At 32.1% G+C, this 14,692-nt stretch overlaps 1 protein-coding gene across 1 annotated transcript; it reads right to left on the bottom strand.

Annotated features, from left to right (window-relative positions):
- Positions 1-677: 677 nt before the first annotated feature.
- Positions 678-9,359, bottom strand: LOC123669700. Its single transcript, XM_045603293.1, has 2 exons — positions 9,312-9,359; positions 678-2,704 (listed from the first exon to the last, which is right to left on the bottom strand). The coding sequence occupies exons 1-2, from the start codon at positions 9,357-9,359 to the stop codon at positions 995-997; spliced, it is 1,758 nt and encodes a 585-aa protein (XP_045459249.1). The 3' UTR covers positions 678-994.
- Positions 9,360-14,692: the final 5,333 nt, after the last annotated feature.

The raw sequence follows: 14,692 nt of genomic DNA, 5'->3' as shown, positions 1-14,692 counted from the left end.
ATATTTTAGGGACGCCATTGTCATGAGCGACACTATAGGACACCATTGACCATGGAATACATGTCTCACAAATATTAGTGTTGATAGTGACCGTGAACTCCATCCCATATCAAACTTCGTCGCCACCTACTTCCCCTTAAAGTGTGACGTAATTTATGGATGGCCCTAAGCGTAAACTGCAAACCCATTCTAACCTAATTAATAATTAATACCTATTTTATTTATTTTAATACTAATATAAAAAAAAATCTTAATATTCCTTTTTAATTTAATTTAAGAACATTTTAATATCCTATAATTTTTTATAATTTTTAATTTTTTTATTATTATTTCTATATGAAAAGTATGAAAAAAATATAGTTTTACTTTTTAGGATATTTTGGATATAATTGCAGAAAAACACGATAAAATGCTTAAAGTTTTATATAAAAGTCCAAGAAAAGAAGAGTGTCCTTCAGTTATGAATTTATTTTCGCCTTCTACGGATTATTGCAAGTCTACAAGATATAACAAAATACCACCTTGGAAATAATGCATCTTCAGAATTGGCGTTACCTAACCTTAAACAGGTTTTTTATTTAAATCGAAGATATGAGAACTTTTTAAACTTTATGCTTTTAGAAAGTAATCCAAATTATTTGTTAGATAATTTTCACCAGTAAGATAAAAATAACATCAACACTCACACGACTTTTTATTGGTATACAACTTAGTCTATCTCTTATCTTACGACTCTTTACAAAATTACAACAGGCATATCGACTATATAAGGGCAGTACAGTTAGTGTTTTCACACAAATAAAATAATTTACAAAAAGTCGAACATATACATCACACGTTTAAATTACTAAATAAATAAGTCACATGTCACCGAGTCTCGATCGCGACCGCGACAACTGGCCGCCGTCCGGCCGGGGCCGACACTCGCACGCTCTTTGGATCCGAGAAGAGTTTATGGAATGTCCACGCATCACATTCACGCTTTTCATCGTCGTTAATTCGTATGCTTCACATAATCAGTCTCGAAGTATGCGGTGGCGCCATGCGCGCCCTTCCTATCGAGCGCACGAACGCGCACGAAAAGAAACGCGGCTACTAAAGATGCCACAACCAATACCAATAATAGCATAACGAGACCAGCTACGAAAGATGGCACGGACATGCATATCGTTTCTGGATCTGTTGCTGGGGACTGGATCACAACAGTCTCATTAGCTGCAGCGTTATTTAAAGCAAAGTTTACGTCTCCTGGTGCTACTACTTGAATCGTTCGACTCGTATTGACATCAGTCATCTCTTGAGTATCACGTTTATAAATTCGTGTTGATACTGATACTGACGTTTCACGTCTCCTTCTTATTCCAAGTAAACTTTCAGGTAAATCTTCTACTGATCGTGGACGTCCGCCTAGTGTTGCAAGGTTACCGTGGCCTTCATCTTTCCTCTTCACTGTGTTGTAAACACCGCGACGTCCCGGTGGTGGAGGCGGTGGTAGATTGACATCATCATCTTCACGATTAGGTGCAGGTGATGATGGACTAGGTGCATTAGGTGTTGATGAAACTTGTGCTTGAGGGGGTGGTACCGAATCCTCTCGTTTTTCTGAATATGCTCCTTGAACATCAGCAGGATGTCGTGGGTCTGGGAATGCTGGTGGCACTCCATATTCAGAATGCGGTGCGGGTGGAGGTGGTCCATATTCTCCATGACCTCCATTGGGTAACCCATACTCTCCTCCTGTTAAGGCATTACCACCCAACAAAGGAACACCATAATCAGCTCCTAAGCCGCCACATTTAGGTTCAGGGCAGTTGTAACGACAAACTTGGATTACACATTGGAAGTGAACATTCATAGAATCTGGGAATTTAAATGCTTGGAAGTAAGCAAATGACACAACTGAGGCGGATTGACCAAAGTTTTTAATTTTTTGGAATTTACTCATTATTTTAGGTCTTACAACGCATCCGTATTGATCTACCAGTTGAATAGGTGCACGTTTACCATCATGTGCGACACAGTTTCTTACAAGCATGTCGAATTTATTTTCGTCATCTTTAATTGCTAGAACCATTGTCATAGTTTGTCCAATTTTTACTATACCCGACACTTCCGAAGCCCAAGGCCCCTTTCCTACTTGTATTTGCATCCAGCATTGCAAGTTGTCGCCGAGAAAGTTAGCTGTAACAGCATGTAACATATCTACTTGGAACGGTCTGAAAGTGACTGCCTTTTCATAAAAGTCGTACCACGTACATCTTAATTTTCGAGCTTGATCCCATACCTCTTGAACGTAGGGGTCGTACTGAACTATGATTGTGTTTTCAACATATGATCCACTTGGTGTAGGACTTCCATAAGCTGCTACGTTGTGATTAGCTGAACTTGACATGCCACAACTATTAAGGAATATTTCAAACGTTGCGCTCAAATGTCCCGTTCCTGGTTTCAAGTGCATGCAGTGAGGATCACTGTAAAATCCCTTTGAGAATATCATACCGTAGAAAGGTCGATCAAATTCGATATTAACTCTCATGTGAGTTTTTTCACATTGCACTTGTAGATGCTTTATTTTTGGACTATCTGGTGTTGCGAGGGGCCAGGGATCATCTGTATGCGAAGCAGGAAGAGGTGGGCCATACGCTCCACCTCGGTGTTCTAAGGGGAGCGAGGCTGAATCTATCGGTGGCTCGCATATTGCATCCTGAAAATAAACAAAAAATATCTATTATATTCTATTTTCAACAAATTAAAGAAAAAAAAAACCTGAAAATTGAATATTTTGTAACTATAAATCGATGAAATTGATGAAGATATATAAGTGTAAGTAGTACTTTTAAAATTTGGTTGAATTTAAAAGTAATATGTACGTATTATAAAAGTAAGTGATTTAATATTTATATGGAATGCATCGTTGGGTATAGAACATTCCGACGCGCGGGCGCGTCGCACTCTAGTTGGCGGCACGCGCGTGCGACTGGCTCGGCATCTCTCGATTGCTCATTCTTTCCGACTTTCTACTCTGATGGATAGCTGGCGAGATCAATTATAATATTAATCAGCGCAATCACACCGTTGAGATGAGTTCCGTCGGCTTTCTACATGCAGCTTCTAGCTGATTCTATAGCCTTATATGTAAGCCTTACGGACGATGGCAGAAAAAAAACAAAATTTTAATTTTAAAAACACGTATTTTCTTCTTGAATCCATATATATATTCTGTTAAATGAACTTCTATTTAAATTGATATATCTAAAAAAACGAAGTTTAATAAACAAGACAGTGAGTAACCTAATTTTTTTATGTGCATTTTACCGGCTATTAAATGTTATTTCATTGTTACTATTTAATCTGTTAATTTACACTTACACAATTATAGATCGTCCTAATTACTTCAGGTACTAACACTTTTAAAGTAACAAATATAAATATGACTTTGACAGGCCCCGGGCTATGCTGTTGCTATCGTATTTTCTAAACCGGTTAGAAATTACCTACTGCTCGAGATCATCGAAGAAAGCACCGGACCTACGCAAACATGCGCAGGTTTAAAAAAAAATTACAGCTTTCTTTGACTATCCGCAAAGAAGGGCATAGTTTTATTGTGAGATCAGTTATTGTAACATCGAAAGTTGAAAGTAGAGTTAGGTATTATAAACTTCACATTTCGCGATATTAACTTGCATCGCGAATATATTTCAAAAAGTATGAAAGCATAACATTGTACTGCGTGCGTGAATGCCAGCGTGACTTTTTACGACTCTGTAATAAAATACTATTTTAATAAGCATATCGTCTGTTTTCATGTTGTAAGCGATGATGTTTAAGAGAAAACAATACTATCATTAATATTCATATCATTGTATGCCTTGGTTGTAAGACGCTATCGATAAGATATCGCTATTCTTTTATAGTTTTAACAGAGAGAAAAATATAAATCACTTAGGAATTGAGGCATTGTAATCTATAACAACTACCTATTAGCTAAAAATAGTTCACGTAACACGAAACTCGTAAAAAAAAATTGAATTTGTATTTTACGGAATGAACACCTATATATAATACTTAATACGTGTCATCATAAGTACGTCTTGTAATGCGCTACTGTAAGAGCGAACAAAGCTTAAAGCTACTTACTTTTTTTTGCTAAAACATTTCCGTGTTTTTCAGTTATAATATATATATGTATAACTATTGAATTCAATACAAACAGGACACAAACGAAGACAATACTTCAATTATAAAAAATTGCAATTTATTCTTACTAGTTATCAAATTGACAAAGTAACATATAAGTGTCAGGTGTCAGTGCGCAGGTGAAAGCATAGGTCTTCAACCACTTCCGTTTCCTCTCGATTGTAATTATCATAATTCCTCAAACATGTAATCATAAAAGTAAACTATAAAAAAATATAATAAACTAGCTGATCAGGCGAACACCAGACTGTCATATGATTTTTTAATGAAGATATCGATTTAAAAAACAATCTTTGAGCAATATTCTGAAAACAAAGAACGCAAAAAAAGACAATTACCCAATTTACTACAATCCCTGGGAAGTATACATTCATCAACAATTTATTTTTATTTATATTAATTGAGAAGTAGCATAATAACGGACTTGTTTAGTTTTTAACAATTAATCTTCTTATATATAAAATTCTCGTGTCACAATGTTAGTTACAATACTGCTCCGAAACAACTGAACTGAAATTTTGTGTGCATATCGGGTAGGTCTCAAAATCGGCCAACATTTATTTTTCATACCCCTAAGTTATAAGGGGATTTACAACATGTATGGCAAAATAACGTTTGCGGCGTCAGATAGTATAATTACAAAAGTTACTCAGGTAGCACATTTATATTAGTAGTTATAAACAGCGAAGTAAATAAAAAATAATCATAAAAAATAGGTAAAGGTCGTCCACAACACAGATAAGACATTCCGTTAAAATTTAGTACAGCAGAGATGAAAGTTGTCCAGACCGGATTTTGTTTTCGTTTAACATTGTTTGTAATTCCTAATAATGTTTAAAGGGTTACATCGGTGTTTATACTGACGATAAAGAGAAGATAGAGAAGAAAATAGATAACAAGATTGTTAACACCGCGACGTGTCTAAAATTGTTTTTGTACAATTGTTTTATGTAAAAACAATTTTCACCAAAATTATTATAATCTCCTCTATAATTATGCTCCAAATAAAATACATATATTTAGAACTAAAAAGTATTTAGATTTGGTTAGTTAGTGTTTCCTCGCGTTACTTCTACGAGTATTTTAGGTTTGTTCCGTATCCAACTCTGACAACTATGACATTGAATTTAAATTGCTACACGAAAATTCTCTTAGATTTTTAGTTACTTTATTTTGGCTAGAAATATCCAATTCTTCAATACGAACTCATAAACATAAATATGTACACGAAAAAAACTGTTCTAATGAAAACTTAAATGTGACCCACACCGCATAAGATTAAGGACCGCTAGGCTAACTGTATAATCTACAAATCGAAGGAAGCGGTATTAATTTTTTTACCTCATTTTTTAAAGCCAAATATTTAGTATTACACTTTCATCTTCAAAACGTAAATACCATTTTATAAAAACGTTTTAGGTCATTCATATCATTAAAAATCTACATTTATTCGCTATTCTAAATTAGCTTTAAATACAAATGCAACATCTTATCAACAATTTTAAAAACCTCAATTTCAAATTTGAAACTAAGATCTATAATTTTTTTAATTTAATACTGTACAAAGTGTCAAAATTTAAATTATTATAATAATTGTATATATTGCAATTTATTCTACTATTATTATTTTTTAATCCCCGACGCAAAAAGAGGGGTGTTATAAGTTTGACGTGTCTGTCTGTCTGTGGCACCGTAGCTTGCGGACGGATGAAGCGATTTTAATTTAGTTTTTTTTTTTGTATGAAAGGTGAGTTACGGGCGAGTGATTTTAGATATGTTGGATAAAAACCGGTTGAATCGTTTAAAAGTTGTGGGGGGTGAAATTGGGGAAGAATAACCGAATGTCTGCAAATATAATCTAATGGGGTCTCAAATGAAAGCGCATCACGTGCGCATTACAAAATAATATGTTCAATGAAAATCGGTTGAGCCCTGAAAAAACTCTGGGGGTAAAAGTGGGGAAAATACCCAATATCTGCAAATATATGTGGTGGGGAGAAACAAAATCTACATTATCATAAGTGTACCTATAAAAAGAAACTCAATCTTAAAGTACCTAAGTATGTACGAGTATTAATAATTCTAAAAAAAAAAATACATCGCGTTAGGGGCCGCTCCAAACCTAACAATTCAATGACAAATAGTCTAAACTTACCTAACTTAACTAAGCAACATAGATGAATTTAGAAATAAAATTATGAAAAGAAAACTTTTATAAAATTACTTCAATATATTGCGTTTCGGATACGACCGTTCGGAAACGACGTCTGCCCAAATAATAAGGCTCGGGTAAAAGAGGTAGGCATGTGATACTAATGAAAAAATAAATAGTAGGTAATAAATAAGTAGTAACGGTTCCTCAACGCGATGTATTTTTTTTTTTTTTTTGAATTATTAATACTCGTACATACTTAGGTACTTTAAGATCGAGTTTCTTTAATTATTTTTTATTTTTTAAAGGCAACTCAGATTATTGTATCGGGTTTTTTTTTTAATTTTTAATTTAATTTTTATTGATCTCGGAGTCGACCTTGCGAAAAATCACGTGCGTGCGCTAAACTTTTCCCTTGAAGCTCTAACTTAGTTTAATTTCGTAAAAAAAGTGACTAATTGACGAAAGGAAAATAACTATTTACGTACTGTACAACTTATGGCACAACTTAAAATTCATTATTAATCTTTAATAAATAGTTATTATTTATAATCTTGAATGTAAAAACTGAAATTTGGGCGCGAATTCTAACTATGAAATTAGTATGTAAAAAGTAGCAATAATAAAAGTTTACCGGCAAACTTTTACTGAAATTCATTTTGTTGGATTCGCGTACTAGACTAGGCTTTCTTTATTATTTAAAGTACATTTTGTTCGTGTACAAATATGTGTACATCATATTAACAATTGTAATAGATTTTTGTTTCCAATAAATTGAAGTGATTGGCAACTCACGTTGTCCTTTACAGATTATTTTTTAATATCAGTACCTGGGTGACAGATATCAGTAGCGGGCTGATGATAAATTACGAATAATATTTTCTGATTTTACCGACATAATAATAAAAATATGAACTGGTTATTTAAAGAAAAAATCATGAGTACAATTAGAAAAAAATGGAAAAAAATAATCGATCTGGAGACCTGGGGATTTGAACTGTGATCTTCTCGGTCGATTCCAACCGGTCGATTTTCCTTCTGAGCTATTACAACTTTATCGACAATTGCGAAATTTACCTTCGTATTCTAACAATATTGTAGCCATTTTTTCATAAGAACAGGGATAAAACGACATTTCTAAAAATAAATCCTAGCTAGATGGATTTATCACCCTCGAAACCTCCTATATACTAAATTTCATGAAAATCGTTAAAGCCGTTTCTGAGATTCAGATTATATATACAATAATTGCTCGTTTAAAAATATTAGATACAATGAGCTATATTAATTTAAAAAATGCTATGTGTGGAAGCAATTAAATGAAATCTTGAATATACTTAAAAAACCAAGCAATATAACTTTACGGCCTGCTAAATTTCACTCAAATTTACTATTCATTAAGTTGTTTGTTTATGAAGATAAGGCTGATTAAAATGAGTAAAAATAACTGCTTAAACTTTTTTTATGACGATAAGTTAGTCTTTGTAATACTTCATATTAGAATTATTCAACTCGCTCAGTAATGATCACGGCTAAAAAGGAAATTGCCCGCACAAAATGTTGCATCATTGTAGTTACAAATTTTACCCACAGTGAAAGTGCAAATCTGAAGGTATTGTAGCGTTTATTGACTCAACGTGACACTCGTTATCGTTTTAAATATCGCGTTAATGATTACGTAATTTATTACTTGCAATACAATTTTAGCTTTTCCATTATAGCGTATTATATAAACTTTATATGTTTTATATTTTATGGTGAAAGCAAACTTTCGACTTAACGTCTCTCAATATTTACATGTAATAATATATTTCAAGTTGAGAAGTTGCGATGTATGAACATCAGTATATGCAGTTAATTTCCAATGGTTCACTGTTTTGTGGATGTGCTAACGGAATCATTAGCCTACTTGCCAGGAACGCGAGCGGAAAAAGCTGAATAACGTAGTAGTGTTGAGAACACATATACGTATATAACAGATATTATACTACTTTATGAATATTTATTTTTATGTTGATAAATAAATGTAATAAAAAATAAAAATATTCTGCTATCGCTACATGATAAAAAAAAATGAAATCTCTAAGTATACTGGTTCCTTTTGCCACTTAAATATATCAATTACTACAAATTGTAACTTAAGTTTATACGTTATGTATTAATAGAACTAACTGGTTATGTTCGTATATGTACTGAAAAATCTGTTAATAATGTCTAAATACATATCGAATTATATTTATAGTACTTGCAGTTGTGAACTTCAATAACTATGTGTTCTTCAATATTAAAATTATTTCCTTACTACTTTTTTTTAACGAAATAGCAGATGTTTATTGGACTATTATTACTATCAATACAACGGAAGCTCTATTTTCTTACTTTTATAATGAGCGATAGTGAATACGTTGATATAAAAATGATTGTAGCTGTTGCGGTGAAATCTAATGGTATATTGTTCAGTGAGCGAACCAATGACGATGCACATATAATAAAAGCCATTAAGCGTTTAGTTTGTACGAACGAAATAGATTTAACGGCATGGTTTCAATATTTTCATTTTGATACTGTAACAAAACTACGTGTAACAAAAATAACTAATGACAGGCATTTATATGTACATATAATTGCGTAATATAAAGAAAAACAAAAAAAGTAAAAAACAATAATTTATCATTGTTATATTAATTTTATTTTCTACTTCTTTATTTGAAAAGTTTAAAGAAGTTATAGTTAGAAGTTAAGTTATAAAGTATACCAAAAAAAATATCACATATATTTATAAAATATTCGCACAAAATATAACAATGAGAAAAAAATTGATAATAAATCACGTGTTAATTTTTTTTCGTTTCCTAGTTCGTAAGTACAACAAAAAAGGTCAAAATTTGTTTTAATTATGAAATCGCTTAATAACAAATTACTATCGATAAAATTAATTGCTTTTTGGAATAGACAAACTCACCTGTAAAAGGAGCGTCGTGAAGACCAGCAGTAACCTGATCCTCTTCATAGTCACAGTCCAGTCAGTCAGCGGCCTGCAACCAACGCAACACATTGAGGTGGGCAAAAGGAACGGCGCACGCGACGCTTCGCAATGCGCGGACGCGTGCGCTAGTGGCGCTTTGGTTGAAACGCAAACGCACCGTGCATGGTGGTAAAGACTGGCATGCGCGGACGCAGTAGCTCGCGAGCCCCTCTCAGTCCCCTCTTAGCCGCGCGTGGGGTTGACCTAATGACCGAGTGCAGCGTGCAGCGCCGGAACTGCACCGGCATATCTTTCACTGATGCGCTCCCGTTGAGACGAGCGGAAACCGCGCGTGGCCTTCACCTCCTAGTCGCAAGGTCGTCTTATATGTACAAGTACACATTTTATTCTAATAAAATGTGTAAAAGCCTATCCATTACTGTTACTACTTATAATAGACTTTTTGTAGCGCCAATAAATTAATTGATGATCTTAAAGTAACCAACTTTAAGTTGTTATTACAAAAAAATATATTTGATAAGTTTTTTTTTTAAATTTTTAAATATAACCTTAACATATTCAATATTGTTTATGAATTTAATACAAGAACTGAATGCTTTGTATATTATATTTTTAGGAATATTGATTCATACCGAAAAACGTAAATAATAAATACTTTGCGGTTACAACTCCGATTATCGATCAAAACTTCGATTGGATTCGATTATAATTTTCTCTCATCAGTCGAATAGTGACTTAGAAAGTTGTCTGTTAACATTATATTTTGTATAAAATACTTAAGGTATTACCTACATATTACAGTTTTTGTGCCTTGTACACTTTTTTTAATAATTCGATATTTTATTAAAGAGAATTATATGTATATAAAAGGGGAATACAATCTAATTCAAGAAAAAATATCTTTGAATATTAAATACATATATAGTATTTTTTGTTTCATCTTCACGTTAATATTATCGTTGCGATGAACATAGCAATTATTTTTTTATGTTGCCGATCAATCGGACCGAAACTAGGCTATTTGTTTGCAAGAAAGTGGACCCTCGGGCATTTGCTATTTTCATATAATCTGTATAGGATATTATAATAATGGTCTGAGTAGCAGGTGCCGAGCAAGTTCAATTAGCGGCGGACAAGAACACGGCAAATATAGGCCGACACTTGTTTAATCAAAATCACGACGTGAGCATAAATATAAACAATAACCCTTAAATAGATTCACTTTCTACTTGTTTTTTTTTTTATAAAACATTGTGTCTGATTTTTTAACGTTATTTAAATCATTAGCTATAATATCGTTTCATTGTAATACAACATTATTACTAAATCCGAAAAAGTTAAAACTATATCGAAAACTGACTGCTTGAACACAAAAATACGAAATGTGTAGATGTTGAAATATTTTAAGTTTTATAATAAGAATTCAAGATTTACTTATGATACAATGGTTTATAATTACAAAAAAGTTAATTATTAACAATAAAAAATGCGATCAAAAATATTAATATATAATGCCATCAATCAAAGCTTTTTGTCAGACTGAAGAGCTTCCTTCAAATCATCCACATCAGTATCTTGACATCTTAATAAATATATTACATTCGTTCCAAATTAGTAGGTATTGTTAGCAATAGTACATTTACTCATTGAACCATTGTAAAGTACACCTAAGGCGACATGCAAAATAGTCTGGCTTATGTTTGGTTATATTATTGTTTCGTTAAACATATCATTTATTTAGTTTTTAGCTGTTTTATTTAAATAATTAAGTTATAATTAATATTTTGTGAGGAGTCTATATTAATATTATTCTATTTTTATTTAGGACTGTCTAGAACTACTTTAAAAAGGTTTGTATATTCACTGATATGAATCGTTTCTAAAATCTCATTGAAAATAAATCAGTTTTCCAAATTACGAACGAGTTGAAAATTAATATACAGATATAAATATAAACAGCAAAACGCAGACTTTACTAAAACACCACATATTTTACTTAAACTCTCTTATATCCGTTACGGAATTATGATAAAATCGATGGTAATAAATAATCTAACAGCAACAGATTTCATTCGAGATGGTTAAAAGAAAGCAACGTGAAATGTAACTTTAGTCAAGACTTTCCATTTCTCTATATCAACTCAGCAATTCAATGCAGCATACGTTTAGAAACCTCACATACGTCATATTTTGCTAAGATGTTCGTTTAAGAGTAAGAAATTAAATACTCGTGTACAAACGCTTGCAATGCGGATTTGCTGCGAGAGTAATCATTCACGGAATTATTTATTATTAAAAGCAAACATATTGTGTATTGCAAAATATTAATGTGTTCCTTTTTATAAAGTATTTTTATAACTTCAAATAATTGTATTATTTAACTAACGAAAAACTTTCCTAAAATGTTACTTTTCGTCATTCTTTAGAACGAAGTATAAACTATTTGAAATTAATCTATATACACACTAAGGATCTTAAGGAAGAATATGTGCTGTACTTAACGGACGGTTAAATGCATTATTTTCATTTATTGAAACTAACTTAGCTATTAAGTCCATCTTTTTCCGGATGCTTTTGACATATTGAGAGCACGTAACTTCAAAACCAAATGTTTACTGTTTTGTACCTATATAATTATTTATATTTAAATTTATTAACATGTAACTACATATAATTAATAAAAGACGTAATATTGATCTATTGATTGTCTGTAACATCCCGCGGCTGGGCATAGGTCTCTTTCTCCGTGTAGAAGAAGGATACATAATATGTTAAAAACTAAATATAAATTAATTAAAATAATATCTTTAAAAATAAAAATTAAAAAGATATACGTATATTATTGAGTCCAAAATCTCTCTAATAAATTTTAGTAAGATGTTAATGCGATTGAAAGTATTTTATTAAAATTATATACCTCCGGTAGAATCGAAAAGAAATAAATGAAAATCAATAAAATAATGATATATAGTTTCTTTAAATTGCTGCACTAATCTTTCCAAGTCACTTTTGGCTCTGATGCACGTGCCTAAATACTGAGACTACTAATTAGTTGGCTATAAGCATAAAGTTTCACTTAATTATAGAATGACTCTTCTTCTAAATTATTCGTTAGTTGTACTCGTAATTTTGTATGTAGAAAGTAAGACTATAACACTAACAAATGTGGGTACGTCTAAACATTTCTTATCATCATAAAATTTATCCTATTACGTATCCAGCTTTCTATTATCATAACAATTATGATGCGAAAAGTGAAATTTAGTTGTTATGTGTGTAAAAAGTTACAAATTTAATGACTTATTTATTGATAATTTAAAACAAAATGAAAAAAAAAAAACGATAATCAACCATACTCAAACCACACATACACATACTAACATCTCACGCTAAGAGATTTCTCTAGAATTTGTCGTCGACTAACTGACAAAAAAGAAAAATAATCTAAGTCTATTGAAGCGTTGCAAGAATAGCATAATTTACTAGCGTTCCACTATCCAACAAGAATGAATTATACTGAGACAAAGATATGGAGGCATTGAATTTGTCTTACTAGCTTTCATTTCTAAGGAAAAACAACCTTCACGTCACTTTTATTGTGCACTGTTTCATTATTTACCAATTTTCATTCAATGATCAAATGCATCAGCATCCAAGTTGTCATTGTTCACAGTTTACAATGACTTAATTTCTCATAAAACAACCATGCCATTGAATATTGTTGATCTTAAGAAATAAAAGATAGAGATTAACGTAGTTCTTGTCAATAGATAATCCTATTATCCAATCACACAAAAAAAACTATTCACACAATTAGTTTTTATAAAAAGAACGGCATTATCATAACTCATTAAAACTAAGGATCGTTTACTAGTGATAATAATATTTTACTATAGCTATAAGTGATTAATAGTAACGATTGGGTTTAAAAAGTATCAACGACAATATTAAAAGTTCGAGTTTTTTTTTTGAATAGGTACTTACATCTGTAATACATTACAATACGTAAATTAAAATAACATAATCCACGTCCTTATGTTTTATATAAATACTAGCTGACCTGGTGAACTTCGTACAGCAATATTTTTTAATTTTGTAGTAAAAATATATCGGTCCTTATTCAAAATAAAATATAGCCTATATTCTACATTGGACAAAGTTACATATCTGTGCAAAATTTCATTAAAATCATTCCAGTAGTGTCAGAGACTCGCCCACATAAATATCGAGACACGAGATGTCTAAGTATATAGATGTATTTACGTAAATTATCTTCTATTTCAAAGCACCTGTAAACGTTAACAATTTGTATTGACACCTATTAGATGATTCGGTGACGAGAATGAGAGCCCACGATGCAGGCTCAAGGTTACGCCACGAAACACTTTCTCCGTTAGCCACAGTTCGTTGCTCTCCGAATTTTGCATCTTTGTATCAATGGAGACCTGACTAACTTTAAAGCTGTGAAACGATTATTATGAATTACTCGAAAATGAATCTAAAATTTTACAAGATAAAGACTGTTATAAATTGCAATCAAGAATGGAGTTAGTGCCAGTCGATGTTTACGTTCAATGCCCATGTTAATGGCACTGAGAAACGTAAGGTGGCCCACTTTCTCTTTTAAGCATACGTGGTCTTTCTCTTACGAGTAAACTCCATACTTGGAAGAGCGAGATAACACTATATTTGAGAGGCAACTTCAGAGCTACCTTGCAGCTCGCTTTCTTCACCGCACTTGGCATTAGAAGAGCGCTAAGTCCGGTAACTTTCGTTAGTATGACAGCGTAGATTCTGCAAGCTTGTTTCGACTATTATTAGTTGTACGCAAACTCAATTGATACGACTAATGATTCTGCCTATTATTACGTAATGTACTGATTAGTAAGGCAGACCACGTTTTTATTGTTCAATAGTATAGTTTAAATTTGCATACAATACTTAACATATTATTTAATATTATATTGTAACATTATTGATATAATTAACCTACTTATGAAATACCACAAAACTTTAGCATATACGTATGTAACTTTAACAGCCAGGATGTTGCTAAATACTATGTCTTGCTAATATAATATAAGATTTATCAATGTTTAATTATACGAGTCCTAGTAATTTCCTATCTTTATTAATTTCGGTTTTTACAAATACTCGGTACATCTTAGGTTTTATCTCAGATATATAAACATCTAGTGAGTTTTGGTAAGCTTGAAGAGGCGTGAAAAGGCGTATTCGGCCGCCGTAGCAAACCCGCACAAAGCCGTAGCAGCCACTACAAATGTATAGAACAATAGCGCGGGCGTAGATACCTACGTTTTGGTTAAGAAAAAGGCGTGCAGGCAGTCTGCAGTATA

Source organism: Melitaea cinxia, chromosome 1 (genome assembly GCF_905220565.1).
Source record: "Melitaea cinxia chromosome 1, ilMelCinx1.1, whole genome shotgun sequence".
Classification (NCBI taxonomy): domain Eukaryota; kingdom Metazoa; phylum Arthropoda; class Insecta; order Lepidoptera; family Nymphalidae; genus Melitaea; species Melitaea cinxia.
This window is presented reverse-complemented; position numbering and strand designations above follow the sequence as displayed.

Coding starts and splice junctions, on each gene's coding strand:
- LOC123669700 (XM_045603293.1), bottom strand. CDS start 9,359: ATGAAGAGGATCAGGTTACTGCTGGTCTTCACGACGCTCCTTTTACAG. Junction 2,705..9,311: donor TCACGACGCTCCTTTTACAG/GTGAGTTTGTCT, acceptor GTTTATTTTCAG/GATGCAATATGCGAGCCACC.